The sequence below is a fragment of the Bos grunniens genome, chromosome 4 (assembly GCF_055505025.1).
Source record: "Bos grunniens cultivar Pamir isolate PY7600 chromosome 4, Bosgru_T2T1.0, whole genome shotgun sequence".
Classification (NCBI taxonomy): Eukaryota; Metazoa; Chordata; class Mammalia; order Artiodactyla; family Bovidae; genus Bos; species Bos grunniens.
This window is the reverse complement of record NC_141168.1, coordinates 107,678,734-107,706,602: the sequence shown is the minus strand read 5'-3', so window position 1 is coordinate 107,706,602 and position 27,869 is coordinate 107,678,734. Positions and strand designations below refer to the sequence as shown.

General features: G+C 39.7%; 2 protein-coding genes across 5 annotated transcripts in view; one reads left to right on the top strand and one right to left on the bottom strand.

Annotated features, from left to right (window-relative positions):
- Positions 1–27,869, top strand: part of ASB4 (ankyrin repeat and SOCS box containing 4) — a 273,176-nt gene that overhangs the window by 72,447 nt on the left and 172,860 nt on the right. For all 3 annotated transcript variants that reach the window (XM_086397777.1, XM_086397778.1, XM_086397779.1), the window contains exon 3: positions 22,337–22,434. The gene's annotated coding sequence lies outside the window, so the exon portion shown is untranslated. The remainder of the gene's footprint in view (positions 1–22,336; positions 22,435–27,869) is intronic.
- On the bottom strand, positions 412–27,493 carry PON2 (paraoxonase 2). 2 transcript variants are annotated; one of them, XM_086397781.1, is made up of 9 exons: positions 27,385–27,493; positions 20,048–20,118; positions 12,861–12,916; positions 8,480–8,645; positions 7,808–7,934; positions 5,648–5,848; positions 2,497–2,578; positions 1,649–1,777; positions 412–1,040 (listed from the first exon to the last, which is right to left on the bottom strand). In XM_086397781.1, the coding sequence occupies exons 1-9, from the start codon at positions 27,456–27,458 to the stop codon at positions 882–884; spliced, it is 1,065 nt and encodes a 354-aa protein (XP_086253907.1). In that variant the 5' UTR covers positions 27,459–27,493; the 3' UTR covers positions 412–881. The 2 variants fall into 2 exon arrangements, with proteins under 2 accessions (XP_086253907.1, XP_086253908.1); XM_086397782.1 differs by lacking the exon at positions 27,385–27,493 and adding an exon at positions 24,817–24,907.

Here is a 27,869-nt window from a genome sequence, read left to right as displayed (position 1 = left end):
CACTTTCAGACACACACACATGTTCCCCTGAGGAGGACAGACAGACAGACAGAAACACTCACGTGCGCATGCCTGGACAACTGATTTTGTCTCACTTGTTGAAGTCCACAGTTGTGTTCAATGAGGAGGTGGTGTGACTGACCGCCTAGCTCTGAGCTGTTATCTTCTCTTTATATGCAAGTTGGGCTCCCATTAAGAAAGAGAGCAGATAGAATACTCCATGCTAATTGAGAATTCCAGTTACCATATTTAATTAATTCGCTGTTCTTTTTTAATTCAAATAAAAGACTTATTTTTCAGATTTAATGAGAAAAATTAGCATTGTTATGCCTGTCCCTCCCAAGGAAACCCCACAAGGAAGTGGCCACTTTCTGCTGAGGATATGCCATGAGAATTAAGCACAGACAAAACTTGGATTTTAGTGAGTCTTTACTGTAACTCCAACTCTTTAATAGTAAACAAAGATGTAAGTATAAGACATCAAAACATGTTATGTATCAGTAGTTCTGAGTCATAGTGGTCACACTGGTGGAGCTGAGGTCACTCACATTTTAAGGAAATATAATCTACCCTGTTTCAGTGGAATTCACGCTCTGGCAGTTGAAAGGCAGACATGAGGCTTATTTTGTGCAGAGTGTATTCACTTAGCTGAAAGCAGCTTTCTTCTCTTACCTTTACTTGGCATTTTTAAAAACTGTTCACTTTCTTTTTATGTTAAAAGTGCTATGTGAACTGAAGGGGTTCTTTCATTGCCGAAATAAATTTACTATGTATGTCACACATTTGGGGGTCAACGTTGCTGGTTAAATTCCCTCAGAATTAGCAATTCATAGAAAATTAGTTGTTGAGATGCTAGCACACCTGCATACCAGAAGGACCATTTAGAGCTCACAGTATAGGGCTCTGTGGTATAAAGTGCCTATGAGCAGCTTCTTGTCATACACGGAGGCCACAGAACTTCCCTGGAGAACAGATCCATTGTTGGCATAAACTGTAGTCACTGTAGGCTTCTCAGATAAAATATTCTGGATGCGGAGAACCTATTCAGGAGATATGAAGGATTAATATAAACCACCATCCACCCATATCACTCAGTCATCAATAATCTTGCACAAAGACACAGTGATTAAGAGGACATGCTGTTGCAAATAGCAGTTAGCAATTTTTTTTAATGTTTAAATTACTTTGTTAAAACCTCAAAGAAAGTACTTTCTTAAGCCATCTAGTGACTGCATGCCAACCCCAGATTGAGTGTTATTACAGTAATTGAGCATTAATAGAAAAACTTCCACACTAATGTGCCTACTTTAGCATGAACAAAAGTCGTGTCATGCAGTGAGCTGACAATAAGTCAGGTATTTAAAAAATTGCCAGTATACCACACGAGGAGGGCACATCTTTAGAAAAAAGATCTCTTGACTAGCTTCTGCCATCATTTAATACATCAAAAGATTACCTTTCTAAAAGTATTTGAACAATGTGAAATTCTGCCAATTATTGGCTTAAAGCAATTACGAAGCCAACCGCCACGTATTTATTGTATTATTGGTTTAAAAGGACTAAACAGACATCCCTGGGACAGTTTATTGTATTATTAGTTCAAAAGGGTTTGAATAATTAAGGTTTAAAAAATAAAACTTATAAAAACCTCTGACGAGGGAGGATTCTTCGGGTCATACACGAAGAGCTTCTGGCCGTTGGGGTGACAGCCTACCAAGATGTCCCCCGAGGAAGGGTCAATAGATAAATTATCCACCAGGGTATCCAACTTGAGTACCTTCCAAACGAAAAAACGTCAGCATCTAAATGTCATGAGAAACCTCGATTAGATAATTTAGGGCTAACCTTTCTTGCCCCTATGCATGTGGGTAAATTATACCCATCTCCTGCTTCCACCCTTTAACACCAATATTGCATAAAATAAATTTAATACACTGGTTTAGAGTCATTTTCATTCTTCCTAGAATTAAGAAAGTTAGGGCAATAATCAATCTCTCTAAAAAATGAACTCCTTTCCCCCTTTAGAAGATGCACAATGATCGGTTAGCTCAAGAAACTCAAATAAGAAATTCTTCATCAATCTAAAATATGTGTTGTCAAGCAGGAAGAAAATAATAATGGTGTGGAACCCAATTTCCACCTTCATCTATTATTGAAAGAACTGACAACTTGCATAAATCTTCATTTCGGAATTCATCTATTAGTCTTTTCAACTGTGAAAATTTCTTACTGGAATTCATCGGGTGCCATCAGTACCTCATGGAGTGGGCTCTAACTCTGATGCAAACAGCCCTCCCAACATACTGCTGCATGAAATCAGTCAGTTCTTGTGACTTTGAGAAACAAGAGACTTGGTCAATTACAGACAGGTAGAAGTGAAAAAACCAGAATAGCAACACTGGCTATTCTGTTTTAAGAGAGGTATTTTTATAATATAGTATGACTATGTAATTTCAAGATTAATGTCAACTTTAGATATAGAAAGAAATATTTTACCTTCAACTGAGTTAAATTCATATTAGGGTGCTTTTCCAAAACATGAATTTCATGAGCCAATATATCAGCAACATAGATGTACCTTTGCAGGAAGGACACACTGGTTAGAGCTCCAAGCCAAGATAAAGCTTCATTAACACAGTGGGAATAATAAGTCTTAATAACCTGCCAAGAAGTTAATCAATGATGGGCCCTCAAGGAAAGCCTGATAAAGGTTAATTTTTATCTAAAAGTAAGCTTTCAAAATCAATTCAATGCTGCTACAACAGTCATGGAATTGTTAAATTATTTTTCAAAAGATTGGTAAGGAAAAATAATATAGGGTAGCATTTAAAATATAAAGTTTGTGGGGTGGGAGGTGGGAAGAAGTTTCAAGAGGGAGAAAACGTGTATACCTACGGCTGATTGATGTTGATGTATGGCAGAAACCAACACAACATTGTAAAGCAATTATCCTCCAATTAAAAATAAATAAATTTTAAAAATGTATAAAGTCTGTGATATTTGCCACTGAAGGGCAATAAAACAAATTAAAAAAAAAGCTTTTATATTCCACCATATAATTTGATATTTCAAGGCATCATATACATGTAGAAATATTTGGTATAAAACAGAAGACATATTTATTAACATATTGAGAAATTCAAGCATTAGAGATACATATCTACTCAGAATAATTTGTCTGCCTCTAAGGAGGGTGAGTTAATGGACTGCTTTACCATAATCTTCCTCGATGAATTGACTGTTCCATGGCAACTGTTCTACTGAGCAATTATAATGGGTAAAACCATGAACTCAGTATTGTGACAGATATAAACATGAAGACAACAGCTGTTTTTCCTGAAAAGTTTACAGTGTGTTGTGGTGATCAGATGGCCTGTACACATTAAACAAATAATACAGCATGGTGGTACCATAAGACATATTTTGCGTCTAGGGACTGAAGAAATATCTAACTCCTGAAAAAACAGAAGGGCTTACAAAGAAAGGGGCATCTGCAGGGGACATGGACCGAACGACTGGATTTGAGGATATGAGGACAAACCATCTTTTAGGCAAAAGAAAACACGTGCGCAAAGACACAGGGGCAAGAATGAAAGAGGCAGGTTTGCAAAACACCGAGCTCCTGTGTAAGGCGTAGTAAAGTATGAAAACAGTAGAAAGGAGAGGTTGGAGCTAGCCTGTTAAAGTCTAGCCCTTTAGCCTTCCTTGATCTGATAAGCAGTTGGGGTCCGCTGAATTTCTGGAGTGTGATGGTCTGTTCTGTGCAGCAATCACTAAGCATGTGGTTTGTGCCTGGCTGGGCTCAGTGTGAGGAGTCAAAGGTGAAGCGGACAGAGGTCCCTCTTTCGGAGGTCTGGGAAGAGCAGTGGGACACAGAAGGACAAAATTGGCAATGGTACAAAAAAAAAAAATGGAAGTGGACTGAGAACAAATGGGAAGAAAGTGAGAGTGAGAGCCCGAGCCAAGCAGTGCCAGTGGAAAGGAAGAGGGGCTGAGGAGCCACACACAGAACCCCTGTGCCCTGCTCAACGGCTGGGTAGGAATGGTCAGAGGAGAGGTAGAGCTGCACCCCCTATTGTTATTATTATTTTCAGCGTGAGTGACTGGAAAGTTTGATTCTCATAATTGAAAGATGAGAGTTGGGGAGAAAAACAGACTTGGTGGGAGAGATAGGATTGGGTCAGTTACAGACAATTTAAAAGACTCTACATCCATTTTCTGTAATCAACAATAAAGAAGAAATTGTCATGAAAATAAAGACATGTAGTTGTCAAGGATGGCAGATTTATTTCATGTTATATGTGTAGTAGTTTAAATTGTTCAATGCGCTAACCTAGTAAAAGGGGAAAATATCCTTTCTATAAACTAGAGCTGGACATATAAAAATGAAAGAATTTGGGGGGGTGGATTTGGCACTATAAAAATGAACATTTAAAAGGATCACTCTTTGAGTGAGTAGTTCTATTTTGAGGAGTTTGTTCTACAGAAACACTTGTACAAATGTGCAGAGGGAAGGGGCTCATAGCTCCAGATTTAGCCAATACCCAGTAGGCATTTGAACCTCAGTCTATATGACTCCAAAATCTGAAGATTTAACCATTATGCTGTCATTCTCCCTTGGGGGGAGGTTCTTCCTTAAAAATATATGGGTAAGTTTCAGTGGTAAAAGAAAAATAAAAAATGTATTTTGTACAGAAAAGAAAATCGTATATATCCATAGAGAATTGGCTAGTTTACAGTCATCCTTATAATGGAATAAAACAATAAAAGCCAATAAAACAATAATATATTTACTTAAAAGAAAAACATCTACCTTATATTTAAATATGTATATATAAATATGAACCCATTTTATAAAAATTTACATTTATAAAATTAAATTCTATGATGATATAGTTGCTGTCATTGTTAGCTTCTAAGTCCTATTTGACTCTTTTTTGCCACCCCATGGACTATAGCCCACCAGGCCCCTCTGTCCATGGGATTTCCCAGGCAAGAATATTGGAGTGGGTTGCCATTTCCTTCTCCAAAGGATCTTCCCAACCCCAGGATCAAACCCATGTCTCTTGCTTGGGAGGCATATTCTTTACCACTGAGCCAATGGGGAAGTCCATAATGATATAGACCAAATTTAAATACTGTATATAAATATATATTTATATATTATATATAAATATATAGTACCTATGTTTATATAAAACATTATATATATATTTAATAATAAATTATAAGCTCTCCTTTGTGCTCAGTCATGTCCAGCTCTTTGCAACCCCAGACTGTAGCCTGCCAGGCTCCTCTGTCCATGAAATTTTTCAGGCAAGAATACTGGAGTGGTTTGCCATTTCCTACTCCAGAGGATCTTCCTGACCCAGAGACCAAGCCTGCATCTCTGTGTCTCCTGCATTGACAGGTGGGTTCTTTACCACTGTGCCACCTGGGAAGCCCAGTAACCTTGGAAGGCCAATAATATATTACATATACATATTATAATATTATAGTATTATAGTAATAGTTATCATATATTTATCATAGACCAAAAATAACAGGTAAGCTATTTCTGCCTTAAAAAAAAAAAAGAGCAAAGTAAAGAATTTCACCCAGCACCATGGCTAAAGAGAAATGAAAATACTTCTATAAGAGCTCATACTTTTTATCAGGTGAAATATTGATCCCATTTGCTGAATCGAATCCTTCTGCTACCACTTTAACTTCATTTGGACTGTAGTAAACAACATTTGTCCAGTGTAAGTTCAAGTATGTTTCCAAATACTTTAAGAAAGGATCAGAGAAATAGTGGTCATTGGTAGCATAGAAATGTTCTGGTCCAACAGCTATGATATCATTCACACTGGAAGAGAAAAATAACATGTGAGAGAAAATGAAAAGCCAGCTGGTCTCCATATTAAAGATTAAGTATCCAGAAGGTTTACACAATATGTGCCTTAAACTTTTGGTAAGAGGTTCCCTAGGAAAAGCTCAGCTAAGATCACATGGGTATAGTCATATGTAACCTACTATAATATCATTTGCAGGAGAACAATTTTGTATGGTACCAAGTAATCTGAAGACAGATCATTTAGCAATTATGGCAGGATTATTATCAAAGAATAAAGAACTTTGTGCCAACAGAGTGTGTTTTTTTTTTGACAGCAAGAAATGTAAGGTTTAAGAACACTGTGGAAGGGCACAGCTATCCACAGTACAAGCTTGATGGAGCCTCACGGGCTGGTGAGCTGGCTGGGCTGTCAATAGCATTTACCTAGCTTCCATTTTCTCAGCTGCTGGATTTTCTTGAGTTCCTTTGCTTAGTTATTAGTCAAACTAAGGTTGACTGTTCAATTTCTACCTGACTCGCAAAGCCGACCTGCCGAGAATGAACAGGCACTCAATAAACACTTCCAGATAGACGGATGATGAAATTGCCATAGTGCGGTGCTTCAGGTGAGAGATTTATATGCTGAAAACAATTACATTTTTAAAACCAGTTAGGTAAGGGTGTTATTAAATTTAAATTCCAATTACCCTATGCAAAAATTTCTGAAAGAGCAGCTTTCCCCTTTGTTAAAGAAAAAACAGAGCTACAGGGACGGTGGGTCCCCTCTTTCTGAAAGAGCTCCCTAAAGCAAAGGCTGCCTGGAGGGCACTTAAGCTCCTATTTCTTAGGAAGTGAATTTTTGGAAGAACTGTTGGCAGCGACACACTTAAGTTCTAGACAGAGAAGTAGACATTAAAAATATTCATCAACCAGCTGTGTTCTTGAAGTAGTAGTGATGCACTTCCAATTCTGTAGGGCCAGGAGCCCATGGCTACCTTGTGAAAACATTTCATGTTAGTTCCATACTAAGCATACAAACTCCATATAAAGCAGGCTACTCTTCCTTGGCAGGACAGGTATTATTATTATTTGTGTGATGAGTCATCTGAAATGGAAGGTGACAGAAGGAACAATGGTGAGGTTTGTCTTCTACTCTCCAGACGGCTCTGAAAAGCAAATCCCCTGCGGGCCAGCATTTCCTGTTTCTCAAGCGAGTCTGCATAGAACACTGACGTCAACTTTCCCTGCTCTGCAAGGAAACTACTGCTGTTTAGTCGCTCAGTTGCGGCTGGCTCTTGCGACCTCATGGGCTGTAGCCTGCCAGGCTCTGTCCGTGGGATTTCCCAGGTGAGAATAGTGGAGGGGGTTGGCATTCCCTTCAGAGGATCTTCCCGACCCAGGGATGGAACCAGCGTCTCCTGCATCGCAGGCAAATTCTTTGCCGCTGAGCCACCAGGGAAGCCCATTCTTCAAATTAAGGGACAATTAATCTCTACAGTATAGACTAAAACAGAAAACTCTGAAACCATACAATCCCTGCGTCTTTTATTTAGTAGATTATATGAATATAAATTCAGTTAGTGGTTGTCATGGTAGAAATTCTGAGCAAGTTTTTCTGGGACCTAAAAAGATCTCATGAACCTGTTATATTTCCCAGTTTGAAAGGATGTGCATTTGCTCTTTCTTGGGGGTTAAAAATCTGTGTACAATTTAATCACTTCAATACTGAGTTGAGTTTGGATAATGTAATTTTGCCATGGCTAAAATACTGGTTTCATTCAAAATTTTACATTCATGTAAATATTAATGAAAAGTAAAGTTGCAAGGAAACTATACATACACATATACATATAAATATATGTATTTGTTTATGTGTGTGTATGTATGTATGTATGTATGTATTTCAACTCTTACAAAAGATGAAAGGACCATGATATGGAATATCTGAAAAAGGCAGCAATAAATCTGAGAATGAACAAAAGGACTAATTACCTTGGAAGAAGCTCATGTTTGATTGTTTTTAGATGCAAAAGAGAATTTTCTTCCTCTTCAAATTTAAAAATTTCTACTGTATTCTTGAATTCTGGGTGGTTTACAACAAAGAGATAAACGGTGTCATCTAAAAAAATGAGAGAACAGAGTTCATTTACAAGATATAACCACAGGACCTCTGGGTAGACACTGACATTTAAATACCACAGGCAAGGAAAGGCTGAATGTATAAGCTGTTAGAGGACCTAACAGATCATTCTTCTTCCCTATCTTTCCCATCACTGTCTGTCTAGTCTTATTTCTGATCATTGGTCTCCTGACCTTTAAGAAAGAGTGTTTCTCACTCCATATACAGAATCCATGGATAATCTGTTTATAGTTTAACTTAGAAATATAGCTCTTTTTCAATGCAATGAAAATAGATATATGAAAAGGTTATGAAATCTAAACATTCTTTCAGGTGTAATTAATAACTATTAGAAATTTCAAAATGTAGTATAACTTACTGTCAGCTGAAGAGGGAATGTTGGACTTTTTCGTATGAAGGATATAGAAACAATTCATGAGTTAATTGTTCTCTTATACAGATATGATCCAAATCTATTTTCCAGTTATTTGCAAACCATTGTTTTTGTTTTTTTTTTTTAATGTTGGTAGCTCATCAGTTCTTACCACTGTCTATGAAAGTGCTGATACCATGTGGATTAAATGAAGCCAAATTAAATCCACGGCTGACTCTTAATTCCAGTGCCCTTGGGTTTTCTTCATTTAGATCCATCATTAGTATTCCTCCAGGCTTATCTGGTGCAAAACTGTGGAGGCCTGGACATTTTAGACCCTTTTGAAAACAGAGCAAAAGTTAAATAGAAAGGCTTAAGTATTTTTATGGACTAAAGTAGCAACTATACTGTTTGGCTTTCAGCCTTCCACCCCCCAATTATTATTTTCTTATTGTTTCATCTCTGCTTTCTTTGTGTTTCTAGCTTTATGCCAGCACCTTTAGCCAAAGTATCACTTATTTATAGTTGCTGCTGCTGCTGCTGCTAAGTCGCTTCAGTCGTGTCCGACTCTGTGCGACCCCATAGACGGCAGCCCACCAGGCTCCCCCATCCCTGGGAGTCTCCAGGCAAGAACACTGGAGTGGGTTGCCATTTCCTTCTCCAATGCATGAAAGTGAAAAGTGAAAGTGAAGTCGCTCAGTTGTGTCTGACTCTAGCCACCCCATGGACTGATATTTCTGAGTTGAGACAGAGATGAGGGGTTTAGTCTCCTCAGAGGGTAACCAGAAGGTTGGTGGACATGAGATAACTCAGAGTTGAGGGAGGGAATAAACTGCTCTCTGACACATATCCATCCTCTCCCCGTTGGAACTTTGTCAGTGCGTGGCAGGTACTCAGGCTGTCCTTTCCCCACTGATTCTAAATGTTGCTTTTATCATGTACTAGATCCTTGTTTACATATTGGTCTTTTTGGGGACTTGTGCCCTATTTCTGTGCTAATATGCAACTTTTTAATTACTACAGCTTTATTCATTACATATATATTAGTATATAATATATATGTATTTATACATACTATATATTTATCCCACACCACATTGCTTTACCTTTACAAAATAATCTTAAATATATCTGCTCATTTATTTTTATGTATAAATTTCAGAAATCAAGTTGCTATTCAAATGAAATCTTATTAATAGTAGCTGTAGTAGTAGTATTACTGCTACTACATTTCTATTTGGTTTTTCCTAGCGCATGGGAAAGTCACTGAGTTTTATATGTTCGTTTTGAATCCAACCATTTCACTGAACTTCCTATTAGGTCTAAGAGTCTGTCAGTTTAATCTCCTGGACTGTTTAGAAAAACAAGTAATCACGCTTGAAGTTAATGGCAGTTTTGTCCTTTTTCCTACATCGTATTTCTTTTTCTTGTTTTCTTGGGTTATTAAAAATGTTAGTAGATTACTGATGGTTACAGCATTTTAGGGCAGTTTCTTCCTTTTCTAAACGTTAATGGGAAGGCAGTGAATGTTTCACCACTAAGAATGATGTTTGCTGTAGGTTTCTGGGAAGTTTCCTTCTACTTCTAGTTTTTTTTTTGAGGGTTTAATCAGGAATGAGAATTAAATTTTATTTAATGCTTGTTCAGCACTCACTGAAATAATTGAGGTCTTTTCTCTTTAAAAATTTTAAAGTAATACTTTATGCAAATTTAAAAGAATATCTTTCCAAGTTTCAACACTTTGCGACCCCATGGACTGCAGCCTACCGTGCTCCTCCATCCATGGGATTTTCCAGGCAAGAGTACTGGAGTGGGGTGCCATTTCCTTCTCCAGAGGATCCTCCCAACCCATGTATCAAACCTGGGTCTTCTGCATTGTTGGCAGATGTTTTACCATCTGAGCCACCAGCGAAGTCCAAAAACCTATCCTCAAACCTTACTTTATGCTTAAATTGTATTTAATACACATTTTCTCCAATTAAAAAATATCTATCAAATAATACAACTTCAAGATCCAGCAAACAGAATAAACTGGATTATGCCATTGTTCCACGGCACTGACAATTCAGTGGTTAATAATCTCTCTTCTTTATCAACGTACCATAAACAATAGAGTGTCGATGCACAGGAAGCTCTGCCAGGGATGTAATAACTCTTCATGTGCGCTTAGTTGCCCAGTCATGTCCAAGTCTTTGTGACCCTATAGACTGTAGCCTGCCAGTCTCTTCTGTCCACGGGGATTCTCCAGGCAAGAATACTGGAGTGGGTTGCCACACCCTCTTCCAGAGGATCTTCCCAACCCAGGGAAGGAACCCAGGTCTCCCGCATTGCAGGCGGATTCTTTACCCTCTGAGCCACCAGGGAAGCCCAGTAATACTGGAGAGAGTAGCCTAACCCTTCTTCAGGGGATCTTTTCAACCCAGGAATTTAGCCAAGGTCTCCTGCATTGCAGGTAGATTCTACCAGTTGAGCTACCAGGGAAGCCCCAGTAACACTCCATAATTATCTTAATTTAAGATATCATTTAAACCTGTTTTTATCTCTTTTTAAAATTTTATTTCCACTTGTGATAAAATATACATAACATAAAATTTACCATTATCACTATTTTTAAGTGTACAGTTCAGCAGTTTCAAGTACATTTACACTGTCATTTAAATCTCTATTCTATTCTATGTCATCCAAGTCCTCATTAAATGTGGTGTTAGTTTTGAGGTTGCCCCTAATTGTTGAATGGGATGGGTTAATGGGCTACAGTGCTTGGAAGAATAAACAAATGCCATGATGTAGGAGTTATTCATTTAGAAAGGAGCAACATACTAGGAAATATTAGAGACAATGCTGAGTAAATTTTTAAAATCAGTAAAATGAAAGTAAATCATTTTAAATCAGTAAAAAGTCATATAACCAAGGAAGGATAAAAGAAAATCATGCAGAAGAAATTCTGTTGACTTGACTACAAGATCACTGTGACTATATTAGATCTCTCAACTAAAAATGGCTGTCGATTTACGTATTTGAAGACCTTGCTCCTCCTAATTCAGATTTATTTTTATGGGTATAAAATCTTGAAATAGATGACTTCTGGATTACCCAAGAACAGCTTCTTTGGGGAAAAAAAAGGCGGGGGGGGGGGGGACAAGCAACTGCTTTCTCTTTTACTCTAGATATTTGTGTCTTTGGTTATGTACAATGCTGACAAGGAATTTCAGCGCTTTTCCCTAAGACTGTAAGCCACATGTGCAAGCACATGCTTCTACACAAACCCAGAGTCCTCCCAGAAATATCATTTTACTCATTGTGAGTAGGTAATTAACTACAATTTTTCTTTTAAAGTTGTAGTTTGAAAATTTAATATAAATATCCAAGCTTCTGCCAAAACTTACAGTATTTCTTTTCTTCCTCCATGGTAAACAAGCAGCTGCTCACAGGCTTTCACATAAGAACCATCAAGAACCCGAAGAGTGCTCTAACCCTCATTCTCATCTAAGCTGCGTTCTCTCACCTTTCTCATAAGTCTGACAGCTATTTTGTTAGTGTCGCTACTGTCTTCTAAGCATCTCCAAGTTTTTCACATCTTTCCCTGAGTCTCAGAGTCTGAAAATAATGGCTGCTGAGAGGGAACAGAATACCTACAGGCTGCCTTCAAAGTTGGATACGTTTTTCTTTATTTAAAAGATATTTATTTATTTGGATGCACTGGATCTTAGTTGCAGCCTGCAAACTCTTAGTTGTGGTACGAGGATCTAGTTCCCGGGATCAAAGCCGGGCCCCCTGCATTGGGAGCAAGGAGTCTTAGCCACTAGACCACCAGGGAAGTCCCGAAGTTGGATTCTTCTTTCTCAAGAAAAATGGAACCCATGAAGATGCTGAGGTCCATCACGTTGGCCCATTCTAGGGAGGAGAGAGAGGCAGAACTTCCTCTTTGGCCCACACATACGGTTTTCCAATTAGAATGCATATTGGTATAACCTAGCATCACTCTGGCCAATCCATTTGAAAGTCTTTAAAATACATGCCTGAAAAGATTGTTACTTTTCAGGTTATAAAAATTAAGGCAAAAGTGAAGGGTAAACTCAGTCAATGACTTTCCAGTGATGATATAGACCTTTCAGCAGTGAAAAGAAAGAAAAAGCACTGGCTTTTTCTTTGGGAGTTAATATATTCAAAAATAAATAACAGCAAGAATGCTAGCTTTAAATTGAATGTTGAATGGAAAGAAAGGTATATGCTGCATTTAAAATAGCATAATGTATTATCAATGTCCACAGTCATGCTCCAGATATCATTTTTAATAACAAACACAGATTGCACTGGAATATTTTAGTGCAAGGCAGTGGGGACATAAAGAGTAATAAGTCAAGGGGCAAAGACGTTTTCATCCCTATATTTAGAGAAGCGGGAGGTAAATTTCCAAGATCCTGTTTGACCTGTCTTTTGTTTTCAGAATATAATTTTGAAAGTGAGGAACTTTAAAAACAAGTGACTGCTTTGCAGGCCTCATCAAACTTTCTTGTATTTCTTCCACTGAGACGGAGAAGGAAGATACTCACCACACTAAAGAAAGCCAGACCGTTGGGAAGTATGTCAATATCTTCAGCGCCGGCTTCTGTTAAGTTCAAGAAATAGATAGATGTCATGTTCAAATTCTGTGATTTGTTAGGTAGAGCTTTGTTTACTTTATCAGTGTCTGTATCTTTCAGCACGGTTCTGATTTTTTCTTCCAAGGAACCACTCGCTTTAATAAACGTCAGTCCAAATCTTTTCCTGCAGTGAACTTCTGACTTCAAATGTTAGATATTTTATGTTTATTCAAATCAAAGTCAAGTAATCACTACATTTCTAGCTATGAGACCAAAAAAGTTGACATCTGCCTACTCTTATGATAAACAGCCAGATGTCTATACAAAAGTAATTGCCATCAGGGGACTATTACTTTCAGAATGAAGGACTCATCATCATTTAACCATGCAAATATCTTGTCCCTTTCTTGGCTCATTCAGTCTGAAGCAAGCACAGACATTTCTCTCATTACCAGAGATAAAACACCTGGGATTATATAGTCCCTCTTTAAAAAACAATGTCTGTTCGATCTCATAAGCAAAGAGCTTTCTGTTTAATCTTTAAATTTAGGTTTTAGATTAAAAAAAAAAAAAACTGGCAAAAGAAAATTAATGAAAAATACCATGCACCTAAAGCCAGTTGAAGCTTCAACGCAGTCTCTGAGACAGACTACAATTACTATTGATTGTTTATTGATTGTCTGCAGTACACTCCACACAGCACAGCAAATAATTAGACATAAGACCTTCCCAGTGGTCTCACTGTGTAAATTCCATGGACAGATAATAGACCCAAACACAGAAAAGAAGAAAAATGGCTTAGATTAAGGCAAATCATGATGCATTCTTTGAGTCCACAAAATTCAGTCTTCCCCTTTAAGCCCTCTCCAGAGTATGTCTCCAAGACTATTTCTAGGTTGTCAAAAACAAATAGCACCTATCCAGCTATTTGGGTTTTGCTTCCTGAGTTTGCATTTAGCTGCACTGCCTCTAGTGTTGCTTGTTCCATCACAGTGGAGAAAAGCCAAAAAAAAGAAAAAGTCAAGAACTTCACTTCATAAAGATGACCCATATGCTTATTGTCTCAGAAAGTGGAGAGCTATGTCTAAGCATAGTGTGCTGGAGGAGTTCTTAACCTCGGGTCTGTGGAGCCACAAATGGGTTTTAAAGACTCTATGAGCCCTCTGAAATTCTGTGCAATGCAAAATGTCCTGTGCATGTACAGCTATCTTCTGTGAAAAAGGTTCTATGCTTTCAGCAGATTCAAAAACGGGTCTGTGATAACCACCAAAAGTTCCATGGTGCTTCTCAACTGGTAAAGAGCAAAGACCAAGGAACCCTTTACCACATATACACACAAAAACACAAACATAGGAACACACATGTGCACACAGAATTCTAGCCCAAGTGCTGCTTTCTAGATCCATTTCGTAGGAGCTCAATTAATTAAAATTTGTTGTTCTTGAAAAATTATTTAAGACAATTTCAATGTGTACATGCCTACACACATAGCAAAGAAAAGATATGTACAAAAAAAACTAACCATGTTTTTTTGGGTGGTGGGATTTTGGGTTGAGTGATTTTCCTTTTACTCTTTAAACTTTTCTTTGTTTTAAAAATTTCTACAAAACATATTCTTTCAATAATCAAGAAGAGAGCAACGTTTTTAAAAGATATGTTCACTTTGACCCATTGCAACTTCTGTTTCATCTGTTGCCTAATTTCAAGGGGAAAAAGTCATATCTGTAGCTTCTTTAGAATATTTTCCAGATCTACTCCCCCATCTTCACTTCTGTAGCCAATACAACAGTAGGCCTTTATCATCTCATAACACCCTTTCAGTATGATTATTGTAAAAGTAGTCAAAGCTGGAGATGTTTTTCCTCCTCTGATTCAATAACAGAAACAGTAGTAGCATTGGTAGTAACAGTTATAACTATCAACATATATTGTGTTCACCAAGTACCAGGCTCCTTATAAGTACTTTACACATGTTAATTCATATAATTTTCCTAACTCTAAGAAGTGATAATATTATCTCTTATTTTAGAGTAGAGAATATTGAGCCTTTGAAAGGTTAAGATCACAAACTGGGAAGCTGGGATTCAAGTCTTTTGTTCTCACTTAAAAGTACATAGAAACAAATACAACCTAGCATTTAATGAAATTTCTCTGTCAGAACCATTCCTTGATTCCTTTTTGAGAACACTTGACTTTGTAAATCCAGCTGTGGTCGATTCTATACATTGGCTTTTTCCTTAAAATGTTTTCTTCCATGCCTTTCACCAAGATCTTTATCAATTCATATGTTGTACTTTTCTTTCAAACCTCTTTCAAACCATCTTTCTCTAGAAAGTCTTGTAACTTAGCACATCTGATTTTGATCCCTTCTTATTTTTTTAGCAATTATCTGTGTCAGAGATGGCTAACCCCTCCCCAGGATCCATACTTCCCTTATTCCTGTTCAGCTACTGGTACATGGCAACATGTGTGTGCTTGCTCGTTCGAATTGGACCCTATGTGACCCCAGGGATTGTAGCCTGCCAGGCTCCTCTGTCCGTGGGATTTCCCAGGCAAGGATACTGGAGTAGGTTGCCATTCCCTTCTCCAGGGGATCTTCCTGACCAAGGAATCAAACCTAATTCTCCTGCATTACAGGCAGATATTTTACCGATTGAGCCATCAGAGAAGTCTCTCTTGCTGATAAAGGTGGCTGTTTGTCTGAGTTCAGGTTAATGAGACATTAAAGTACAAGGTGTATGCAATACTGGGTAAAATAGAGTAAAAATGTCTAGGTAAATTTTCTTTCTACCCCTTCTTGCTGGGAAATGGCAACAACTGGAGTTCTAGTCTTGGACCAAGATGATACGTTGAAGATAGCTGTGTTGCTTCATCAGCCTTTGTCTCAGAATGACCACATGAAATACAGTCATCTAATAACTCTAGGCCATTTGCTTGTCTTTGGACTGTCACATAAAAGAAAATCAATTTCTTTCTTCTGTAAGTTACTTACTGTAACTTTATAATAGCTGATCAGCCCTTCATACCCAACAGAGTATCCAAAATGTAATGTAGCCTATTATTTTCCACTTTTTTGGTTTATTAATCAGATATATGTGTTAATGACTCTGGGAGAAGATACTATATTGAAAAAAAATTGCTAAAGTAATTTAACCTCTCTGAGCCTTAGATCCTTATCTGTTATAGAAAGAAAAACAAAAAATATATCCGTATCTCACACAGTGAGATTTTCTGCTTCCCTTTTCATAGGTAAATTGCAAAGTACTTGATGATAAGAGCTACAAACTTTAATGCTTAAAAAACAAAAAAATCTCTCAAGCAGCAGTTATAAAAATCTTGACTACCAAGTGTATAAAATGATTTATTAACTCGAGAAATAATCTATTCAAAATTTTTAGTACAGGACTCTGAATGCCAGCATTTTCAAAGACATTTTAAAATGTTTTAAACTTCAAATAGAATTCAATAGCTCTTTAAGCATATTTTTTATTATTTAGATATAGATATTATGCCAAATCTTAGTTTCTGTTAGATACACTAGAAAGGAATAAAGAAACAAAAAATGGAATAAGTAGTGACCTTACTTTCTGACCTCCCTGAAGGCACATATCCTGTATGATGTGTGGTGGTGATTGCTGTCATGTCTGACTCTTTTGTGACCTTATCGGCTGTAGCCCACCAAGCTCCTCTGTCCATGGATTTCCCAGGCAAGAATACTGGAGTGGGTTGCCATTTCCTTCTCCAGCGGCAGTGGTTATTTATTTATTAAAACAGACATGAGATGATATGATATGTATAAAGCACCTAAGAGCTTATTTCCAGTCATGATGAATGTAGCCTTGATGTGTGTAAGTGTGTGTTGTGTGCGTATCTTGATGTGGATGGGGAGGGGTGGGGCAGGGGATATGGTCGTACCTCCTGGAGGTAGTAGCTGGCCTCAAGTGCGTGGCTGCTACTGTTCCCAAAGTGGAAACTAAAAAACAGAACCCCTGTATTCCTGCTGCCTACCATGAGAAGTTGCTTTTGCCCATATGGGAAAGTATACCCTACTAATCCTTTGTAGTCAAAGACCAATGAATAAGCAACTATTGTTAAAAACATATCACCACAAGCTATTATTAACCATTATGCATCCCTGACATAGCACTCAACAAATGTTCACATAGTGTATGCTAACCAGAGAGCAAAAGTAAAGAAGAAAGGGAAAAAAAAGAAAAATACAATTCTAATTAGATCTAAAAATGTATCCCAAATGTGCTTCTAATCATTCAACGTCTTCGCTCCACTGCCTTTTGAAGTGCCTCAGAGACATTAAATGCTTCACAAGAGGGGCCACAGGTGACATATTTCCTCATTCTTCCCAACTGCAGACAGCAGCTCGCACACATCACGACATAAAGGTCACAAACACAGTCGGACGCCTGTTCAGAATACAAATGTTGTTGGACTTGTTTTTCTCCGAGGAGCTCTCTGTCCCAGTGAGCTGCAGCAGCAATGCACTTGGCAGTCTGTCCTGTAGTGTCATCTGCCCTGAGACTTGAATCCACAGAAGGTGGGCTTCACAGATGCAAGGCTATTTAATAATTTTACAATTATTAACTCGGTAGCAAAAGTAACCTCCAGGATCGCTAACTCAACCTCCCAACCTGAACAGGTCTCTCTCAGCTGCCATCTGGCTTCTGCTGAGTGACCAGTTCCAAAGAGCTCTTCCTGCTTGCAGCCAGAAAGAAGGATGCATTTGCTGAGTTTCTCAGGACTTCAGACAACCTGAATTTTAGGACAGTCTGCATTATCCAGCATAGGCCTTTTCAATCCAACAGTTGGGTATTTGACACCGAGTTTGTATCTTCCTGCTCAGTGTTTGGGCAAAAAACAAAAAGGGGAAACCCCAGGAGAAAGACGTCAAGGAGTCTAGTGAAGGGAGACAGGACTAGGAAAAAATACAGAAGTAGCAATGGGAAAAGGAGACAAGAGCACAGAGGAAACAGATGTATAGAGAAGGAGAGGGGGCAGAACCAGAAAGAAACTCTCAAGTAGAAAAGGCTGCTCTGAGAACTAACAGGTTCCATGAATTGGCTTCCTGGTGGTTCAGCAGTAAAGAATCTGTCTGCAATGCAAGAGACAAGAGTTCGATCCCTGGGTCGGGGAGATTCCCAGAGGAAAACATGGCAACCCACTCCAGTATTCTTGCCTGGAGAATCCCACGGACAGAGAAGCCAGGTGAGAGCCTGAGGTCCATTGGGTCTCAAAGAGTTGGACACGACTAAAATGATTGAGCATGGCATGGCATGAAATTGAGGCCTTCTTTGTATGATCCAGAAAAGTTCCACTACTTTGACAGAAGTGCATTATGAATCCTGTCTGGAGTGAATGTGGTTGTAAATATGAGGTCCTGAGTTTATTCGTGTTCCAACTCGAGGGCAATTTAGCAAACACTTATCAACACTTTAAATATATGTGCTAACTGAACAATAATCTCACTATTGAAAACTATCCTTCATGTAAAAAAGATGCAAGAGCTATATACATGATGATGTTCACTGATTTGCTTGTAGTTGCAAAAAACCGCAACCATTCCAATGTGCATTAAGGAACTGGTTAAATCATAATGGTACATGCAAATATTAAAAAGAATGAGGTAGGTCTATTACAAGTGCTAATGTGGAAATCTCTTCATGTTCAGAATGAAGCAAGTTGCAGAATACAATTTTATACTAAGAGGTCATTTGTGAAAAAAGAGATATAAATGTATATGCATATATTTGTTTGGATTTGCACTGGAAATACCAGAAAGGATAAAATAGAAACTCTGTGTCTGAGGTTATTTTTGTGGGAGATGGAAATTTTTTAAAAATTTAATCATTTACTTTTTATTGAAGTATAGTTGGTTTACAGTGTTGTGTTAGTTTTATGTATATAGCATAGTGATTCAGTTGTATGTGCATATATATATTCTTTTCCATTACAGGTTATTACAAAATGCTGAGTATAGTTCCCTGTGCTACACAATACACGACCTTGTTGTTGTCGTTCAGTCGCTAAGTTGTATCTGATTCTCTGCACCCCCATGGATTGCAGCACACCAGGGTTCCCTGTGCTTCACTTATTGCTTATCTATTTTATATATGGTAGTGTGTATATATTAATCCCAAACTCCTAATTTATCCCAACCTCCCCTTTTCCCTTTGATAACCAAAAGTTTGTTTTCTATGTCTGGGGATCTATTTCTTTTTTAAAAAATAAAAAATTTATTTATTCATTCTTTCTTTACTTTTGGTTGTGCTAGGTCTTCACTGCTGTGCACAAGCCTTTTATAGTTGCGGTGAGCGGGGCGGACTCCTGTGGTGCCCAGGCTTCTCATTGTGGTGGCTTCTTTTGTTATGGCGAGTGGACTCTAGGCACGCAGGCTTCAGTAGCTGTAGCTCAGGAGCTTTAGAACGTGGTCTCAGTACTTGTGGCACACCAGCTTAGCTGCTCTGTGGCATGTGGAATCTTTCTGGACCAGAGATCGAACCCGTATACACTGCATTGGCAGGTGGCTTATTATCCACTGTACCACCATGGAAGTCCCTATCTCTGGATCTGTTTCTGTTTTACACATAAGTTTATTTGTGTAATTTTTTAGATTCCACATATAAGTGGTATCATATGATATTTGTCTTTGTCTGGCTTACTTCACTTAGTATGATAATCTCTCTTCCACCCATGTTGCTGCAAATGGCATTTTTCATTCTTTTTTATAGCTGAGTAATATTTGTGGGAAGTGGAGATTTTGTTAGGAGATTTTTATTTTCTATAACTTCTCTTCCTTCTGGCTTACTTTCACCAACTCACTCCTGGGCTAATGTTACATAGAATTCAGTTGCCACACATGACAAAGAATGCAGACCTGACAAAAATGGTTCAGCAAAGTCACGAAACAAGCAAGAAATCTAACAACACACATAGGGTTGAACAAATCATTAATAAATCACAGTGAGAGTAAGAGAGAAGAAATACAGGGTACATGAGATCAAAAGAGATGAAAAGGTTTTGCTGATCTAATGTGATTTTTCCTCTGATAAACAGTAATTATGTGCCAAAATACTCTTAGTGAATTTTTTAGTGTTAGTGGCCAAACAATGTGAGCTGTGTAACAAGCATTTTCTCAGACTCACCGATTCCTTTAATCAGGTGGCAATTAGGAAGGTCTACAGATTCCACTTCTCTGGAGGCTTTAAGTCGATTCCTATTTAAAAAAGAAAAAAATCTATCTGTTTATGTATCCTTGATTTGTAGCAGAAAGGGTTTAAAGAGGCTTACAGCAATACAAAAAAAAAAAAAAAAACACAGCACAAATCTAAAACGGATAAAGGAGAAGATGGAAAACAAGGGTAGGAACATAAAATAGCACCAGAACCGAAGTTAAAATAAAAATGCATATCACAGAGTTCTCTATGTGAACATGGGCCATAAATTGGGCCACTGTGCTCTTCCCTCAGGATGTGACCATTTCATGTGGCAGATTTTCACATGGAAGTACTGTCTCTCATACCATTTACATAAACTGATTTTCTAACTATACCCAGAAAAAGAACTGTGCATTTCAGCTTCTATGATTTTGTTCATGTCATTTCCCTTTTAAAATTTAAATGTGTCTAACTGAAGTCTATTTATAAAATAAAACCTTCCTTATGAAAAAAAAAAAAATGAAGCCAATAATCCAGCAAATACAGCTCGCAATGCACGTTCCTATCCAAATATAAACATGACACCAAGTCCCACTTCTCATAACTCTTTTGTTGTGGGAAGAGCCTCAGATGTAGAACCAGAAGACCCAGGGGAGCTGAAAACTGCTCAGACCCTCTGCAGAATGACACAGTGACTGAAAGCAGGCCGAGAGAAAATGGCACTGTTCAGAGCCTGGCTCACAGGAGATGCCACGTAAATACTTATTAAGAGGTTGAGGAGCACCAACTACTCTAGCAAAACTACTTGCTGTTGTCATTTTGTAAAAACAGAAGTGAAGAACTAATGAGAAAATGTTGAACTTCGATAAAGCATCTTCACTCTAGCTTCCCGCCCTGGAGCAGCAGCCCGCCAAGCAAGGTGGACAAGCACATCTGGGCTCTGCTGCTTGAAGGCTTCCCCTCTTCTCACCGCCTCACCTTCTTTGTGTTCTCTACGTACACAGATAGCGACAATCGTGCTGACGGAGCAGTCTGCATTTTTCAAAGTGGTTCACGCATACTGCACTTCTAAGAGCCAGAATGACCGTGTGTCACCTGTCTCTCTTCCATTCATATCCTTGCCTCTTCGGACTTCTAGACGCTGAATATGGGGAAGGCTACTGTTTTCTCGGCAAAATGGAAGAAACCTCAGCCTGGATAACTCAAAATTACCAAAACGGAGTGGCAACTATGTATCTTGGCAGTTCACAAATACGTGTATATATATAATATGAAAGTTTCTAATTAAAATGTTAATCACTATGTATTTGGAATCACATAACTAAAATAGTAGTAAATTTCTTAAAACAACATAGCGATAAAGCAATGAAATAAAAAGAAATGAATAAAATAAATATATAAAATATATGGACATAATAGAACATTAAAAATAAAATAACCAAGAAAAATTTTAAATTAAGCAGTTAAAAAAAAAAAAAAGATCTCAAATCTATGAGCCCCAGGAGTGACTTAAAGGGAAAACAAGTATTTTTTTAAATTAATTTTTATTGCAAAACAAGTATATTTAGCCTAACATAAGCAGTAGCAGTTAATACTGGTGATGAGGATGCTGCTGCTGATACTCATGGGTGATAAAAGGTAATCAGTAATAAGAAGGGCTAACGTGTATCGAAAGTGCTAGTAGTGAAAGAGGTAGATCATGTTTCTGTCATAGCGATAAGCCTGCATAACCTCTGGCAGGTCAGTTTAGGTCTATAGGCCTTATGTGGGGTCTCAGTTCCACAACCAGGGATCGGACCCACATTCCCTGCATTGCAAGGCAAATTCTTAATCACTGGACCGCCGGGGAAGTCCCAACATCAGGGTTCTTCATTTCATGGAGTCCATGGGTAAAATTCAGGGGTCTATGAACTCAGATGGGCGGAAAAACACATCTTTAGTTAAACCTCCGACTGAAAGTGAGCATTTCTTCTGATGATGAGTATAGGCAACAACCACTGAGCTTTCTACTGGTAGTACCTGTGACTGTCACTAACAGAAACTGCAGACGTTGTGTCATAACATTTCAGTTGGAGATATCTCAAAATACCATTTATACTCATATCGGCTTCACAGTACCTACTGTTAGGTACTCAACAACCTCTAGATATATTTAAGGCTTAATATATCCTACATTAGATTTTTCAAATAGTTTGACAGTAGAATTTAAGTAAGTTAGTATTAACTTAGTATTTAAGATGGCTTTGTAATCCTGTGTATTTTATTTTATGCATTTAGAAACATGATGCTGAGAAGAAGTCAAGGCTTCACCAGACTGCCAAAGGGATCTGCAGCACAAAAATCTAAGAACCTCTGCTCCAACATCATCATCACAGGTGACAGTTATTGAGCATTTACTATGTGTCTGACATTGTCCTAGCATTTTGCAAGAATTAACTCATTGATTTTTTTACAGCCCCTATATGGAGCATAAAATATGATTACCCCCATCCTACAGATTAGGACACTGAGGCACAGAAAGGTGAATAAAAAGCCAACCAGTCAGGTAAATAGTGGAAAATTCAGGCTATCTGGCTATAAGGCATGAACCCTTAACCAACAGTCATGAGCATGAAAGGACTCTATTTCTTTCACTCAGGAAAGGGCATTACCTTCCAAGTGGAATGAGACGGGGGTGGTTAGTGATTATCCTGCTTCATTTTGTGGTAACAGTAAAGATGCACCAGGTTGGTGTGTCAACAGGGGACACAGTCTTCTTACCAGGTTTGTTCCTTATCACGCTGCCTTTGAATTTACAAACCACTGGTGGGGCTTTATCTTTTAAGTGCAGACTTAAATTCAAACAGTGGCTTTATCTTTCACATACAGACTTGTAAAACCCCTTGGAATTTACTCCCTCATCCCCTGTAATGCTCTTACTTAACTCAGAGTTTGTGCTCAGGCTTGTAAAGCTGAGGAAAATTTGCTCCAATGGCAGACAAGAGAGGAGGCTGCAGGGAACCGGGGCAAACTGTATCTGGAATCAGAAGACCTGGCTTGGGGTACAGGTTTGGCACTGACTATTGAACTACCTAGTTAGCTTCTCCAAACTTCAGTTTTATCAGATATACTATAGGAAATATATAATATAAAGACAGATATGAAGACTGGGAGAAGGCAGGAAGGTCAAAGGCCTTTGTTTCCAAATGTCAGTAAATGTTTGTTTTAGTTTAATGCAAAGAACTGCTGACACTTTCAACACAAAGACTAGCACACAGGGCTTCCCTGGTGACTCAGTGGTAAAGAACCCGCCAGCCAATGCAGGAGACATGGGTTGGATCCCTGATCCAGGAAGTTCCCACATGTTGTGGGGCAAAGCTTGCACCACAGCTACTGAGCCTGTGCTCGAAAGGCCAGGAACCATAACAACTGAGCCCACGTCCTACAACTTATTGAAGCCCACACACCTAGAGCGCATGCTCTGCATTAAGAGAAGTAACCACAATGAAAAGCCTGTGCACCACAACTAGAGAGTAGCCCCCACTCCCTGCAACTAGAGGAAAACCCGTGGAGCAATGAAGACCCAGCACAGCCATTTAAGACCAGCACACGGTAGTCACACAATAAATAAGGAGGATGATGGCTAAAAAACAGGCTGCCCCTTCAGAAGTGTTCATTGGATAGCTTCTTGGTGGACTTGTCATAAAAGATGTCAGGCAACAAGCCGAAAGTTCAGGTGCTTATTTCTGGATTTCCTGCTCAGGCACAGGTCTCTTATGCACTTAAGTCTTATGATTCATTCAAGGCTGTGTACTTTGGAATAGGGAGCACAGGCCTGGAGACATTTGTGTATTTCTGTTTTCCCCTTTATTGTTCAACTAGGGCGGAGAAGGCAATGGCAACCCACTCCAGTACTCTTGCCTGGAAAATCCCATGGATGGAGGAGCCTGGTAGGCTGCAGTCCATGGGGTCACTAAGAGTCAGACACGACTGAGTGACTTCACTTTGACTTTTCACTTTTATGCATTGGAGAAGGAAATGGCAACCCACTCCAGTGTTCTTGCCTGGAGCATCCCAGGGATGGGGGAGCCTGTTGGGCTGCCATCTATGGGGTTGCACAGAGTTGGACACGGCTGAAGCGACTTAGCAGCAGCAGCAGGGAGGAGTGGAAAAGTTGGGTATGATATGCCATCCTCCCCTGGGAACGTTAGCCAGTTACAGTTCAGAAGGAAATAGACAACTCTGATTCCATTTATCTATCCATGACACACTTATACTAAAATATTATTCATTGCTTATCTGAAATCCAAGTTGAAATTTAAGTGGGCACCTTGGGGGAGAGAAATAAACTTGAGTGCCAAAGTACCATCTCTGAAAATAGAATAATGAAACAGAAGGCACCGGATGAGAGCAAAAAAACAAACCGAAAATCTGTTTCTTGAAGAGCCTTTCTTTTTGTGGAGGTGGGAACATGCTGCTTTTCAAAATACTCTAAGGGACTGAAAGGAGAAATGCTATGCATTTAAGCACTCCACCAAACTTCGTAAACAGTAAGTACTTGATTCTGCACTTATAGGGTTGCCAGATAAAATGTGAGATGCTCAGTTAAATTTGAATTTCAGATAGATAATGAATACTATTTTAGTATAATTACATCCCAAATATTGCATGGGGTATGTTTATACTAAAAAAAGATTTGTTGTTTATCTGACATGCCAGTTTGACTAGGTGTCTTGCATTTTTCTTTGCTAGATCTGTCCATCCATCATTCCCCTTACCTTCTCACATCAGCCAATATGAGGCTTCAGTTGTCCAATGAGGTTACAACCCTGTGACGTCACTGCTAAATAAAGTTTATTATAGTCAAGCCTTTATAAAGAAGAGACACATTAAATTTTAAATGACCCATCAGGTACAGTCTGTAAAAATAAGATTTATCTAATTTTTCTTAGGTTTGCAACCATATTTATCATTCAGTTCAGTTCAGTTCAGTTCAGTTGCTCAGTCGGGTCCGACTCTTTGCGACCCCATGAATCGCAGCATGCCAGGCCTCCCTGTCCATCACCAACTCCCACAGTTCACTCAAACTCACATCCATTGAGTCGGTGATGCCATCCAGCCATCTCATCCTCTGTTGTCCCCTTCTCCTCCTGCCCCCAATCCCTCTCAGCATCAGAGTCTTTTCCAGTGAGTCAACTCTTCGCATGAGGTAGCCAAAGTACTGGAGTTTCAGCTTTAGCACCATTCCTTCCAAAGAACACCCAGGACCAATTCAAAGGGACTTAAATTTAAAGCCTTATGATTATTAAGAAGAAAAAATTATAAACTAAGAAAACTTCAATTAATAGAAACACTGGTGGTTTGAACTATAGGGATAACCTAATAAGCTTGTGAATTTTAATGGTCTTGTCTTTGAAACTGGGAGCTGGATAGATCATACAAAATCATCCAACTCAATAACCTTCTGCAGAACAGGACAGTCATTTATATAACATGAAAATTAAGCTCAGTGTGTCCATTTCTTACCAGTGAACGTTCCTCCTCCGACTCTGACCCTTCCTGTCGCACAGACACTGTTCTCCTGGTGTTTCTCTAGAGCAGATGAAGCTACAGCCAAGCCAGTTGAGCTGGAAACTATAGCATCACCTTTGACCTACCCCTCATCCCTGAGGCTTCCAGAGTTTGGGCCAGACACTGCAATACTTTAACTAGTTTCTCCAGGTCTTTTTACTCTCCATTCTGGTACTTGTCAACTCTAACTTCATATGAGAATTATCAGGAGGATTTTTAAAAATAAAAAGTACTCATGCCTGGGCCCCACTCAGAGCAACAGGATTGGAACTGCTGGGGGTGCAGTCCAGACAGCAGGCCTCCTGAAGATCCTAAGGCACAGCCAGGATTGAGAATCACTGCTCTACTCCAATCCAGCCTCCAGGTCGGCTCTACACAGTCCAGCTGATTATGCTTAGAAAGTTTAAACAGGTTCCTGTTTAAAAAATAAAGCACACACAGCAAACACCGACAGTTCCCTTTTGCCCATCAAAGCAGGCCCCAATTTCTCAGCATACCTTTAATAAGCATCTCCAGACCTATCCTTCACCTATCCCTACTGTTATCATCCCTTAACTTTAAGCTCCTCTCAGATCCAAACTTCCCCACATCAGCTCCTTTGTTCATGCTCCAGCCTCCATCTGGGACTGCCTCCTTCCTCCCCACTTGGGTTTCACCCATCCTTCCAGGACAATGTCAAATGTCTCTTCCTCCTGAGCTTCAACCTCAGGAGTTGTCATTTTTCCTCCTTAAGCCTATAGGGGTTGGTTTGTACCTGTCCTGAACATCCTGATCGTCCCTGTAGCTCAGATAGTAAAGAATCTGCTGCAATGCAGGACACCTGGCTTCGATCCCTGGGTCAGGAAGATCTTCTGGAGAAGGGAACGGCAATCCACTCCAGTATTCTTGCCTGGAGAATCCCATGGATAGGGGAGCCTAGCGGGCTACAGTTCGTGGGGTTGCAGAGTCGCACACGAGCCTAACACTGCTACACTGAACATCCTAGTTTATCCGTCTGTCTTATTTCTCTCCTTCCCTTTAATAGGGTAAGAACGGTGCCTTGCTCTATTACAGGAGCCTAAGAGAGCACAGCATACAGAACAGATGCTCAGCATTTCTGGAATTCTTTCGCGTGAGGCTTATATAATTTGAATTGATAATTTGGAGACTGTGACATCTGCCTGCCGCGTTTTTTTTAATAATAAGTAAAATGTGAGAAGGACTAGGCGTGTCCTGTTTGGCATTCTGGCTTCACGGTTCCTGGACGAGGAGATAAATAAGGAAGTGATGTAAGAACAGTAGCTGAATATTTCAAGTATTTTTGATCTACCGCGCCAAGATTAGAGAGCGGAAGAAGCTTCTCCAACGCGGCAGGGGAGGGATGGAGAACAACTTTGTTAGAGGCTGGTTTGGGCACCAAAGGGAAGCAGGATCCGTGACCTGAAATAAATCTTTATAATTAAAGTTTCAGTGCATGAGTAATAGTGTTGTTTTCAAGTTAAAGCACGAGGTTTGCCCTTGAGTAAATTGCACGGCACTGGCACAGCTCGTCGACCTAGGTAGCAAAGAACTTTGTGAGCAGCAAAAGCTTGTAAACTCTCCAGGAAGTCTCGCGATCCAGCCCAAACTGTGTGGGGTTTTGCGAGCGGCTGGGGGTGGGGTGGTGGCGCTCGGCGGGCCGGGGAGCAGAGCCGGCAGAGAGCGTCCCCGGCCCCGGGCCCCAGCACGAGGGTCCCCGCGCCCCCGCAGCCCCGGCATCCCGACCCTGCGGACCAGGGAGGGCCCCCAGCCCCTACCTGAGCGCCAGGAGCCTCTCGCCCAGCAGCGCCAGCGCGATCCCCAGCAAGCTCAGCGCCAGCAGCCGCCCCATGGCTCGGGAGCCGCGCCGCCTCGCTCCGCCGGACCGGGGAGCGCTGTGGGCGGCGCCGCGGTACCGCCCGGCCACGCGGGCTGCGCTCCGCCCCGAGCCACCCTGCTGGCGAGAAGCCGGGGCTCCGCCCTCGACCCGGCCCCTGGCCTTTGACACCACAAACCGACCTCCTCAGACACCTTCCCTGGGACCAGGAGCCCACCCCGCCCCACCCGCCCCAGGTTAGATGACACTTGGAATTCCTTCACTTCCTTTCACTGACAGCCCCGCAGGAATCTCAAGCAGCTCTCAAGCTTTGCTTAGTTCCCACTTCCCAGACATTCCTTCCGTCCTAGTCCTGGAACTTAGCTCCTGGAAACTTATGAGGGACAGTTTTAAAGAGTGTGTGTGTGTGGTGGCGGGGGGTGGGGG

Bases quoted from the DNA above. Each gene is read 5' to 3' on its own strand.
- PON2 (XM_086397781.1), bottom strand. From the start codon at position 27,458: ATGGGGCGGCTGCTGGCGCTGAGCTTGCTGGGGATCGCGCTGGCGCTG. The intron at 8,646-12,860 runs GTGAGTATCTTC...TGTTTTCAAAAG, and splicing joins GTCTGGCTTTCTTTAGTGTG to GGTCTAAAATGTCCAGGCCT. The intron at 5,849-7,807 runs GTAATTAGTCCT...TTTCTCTTCCAG, and splicing joins AAACATGAGCTTCTTCCAAG to TGTGAATGATATCATAGCTG.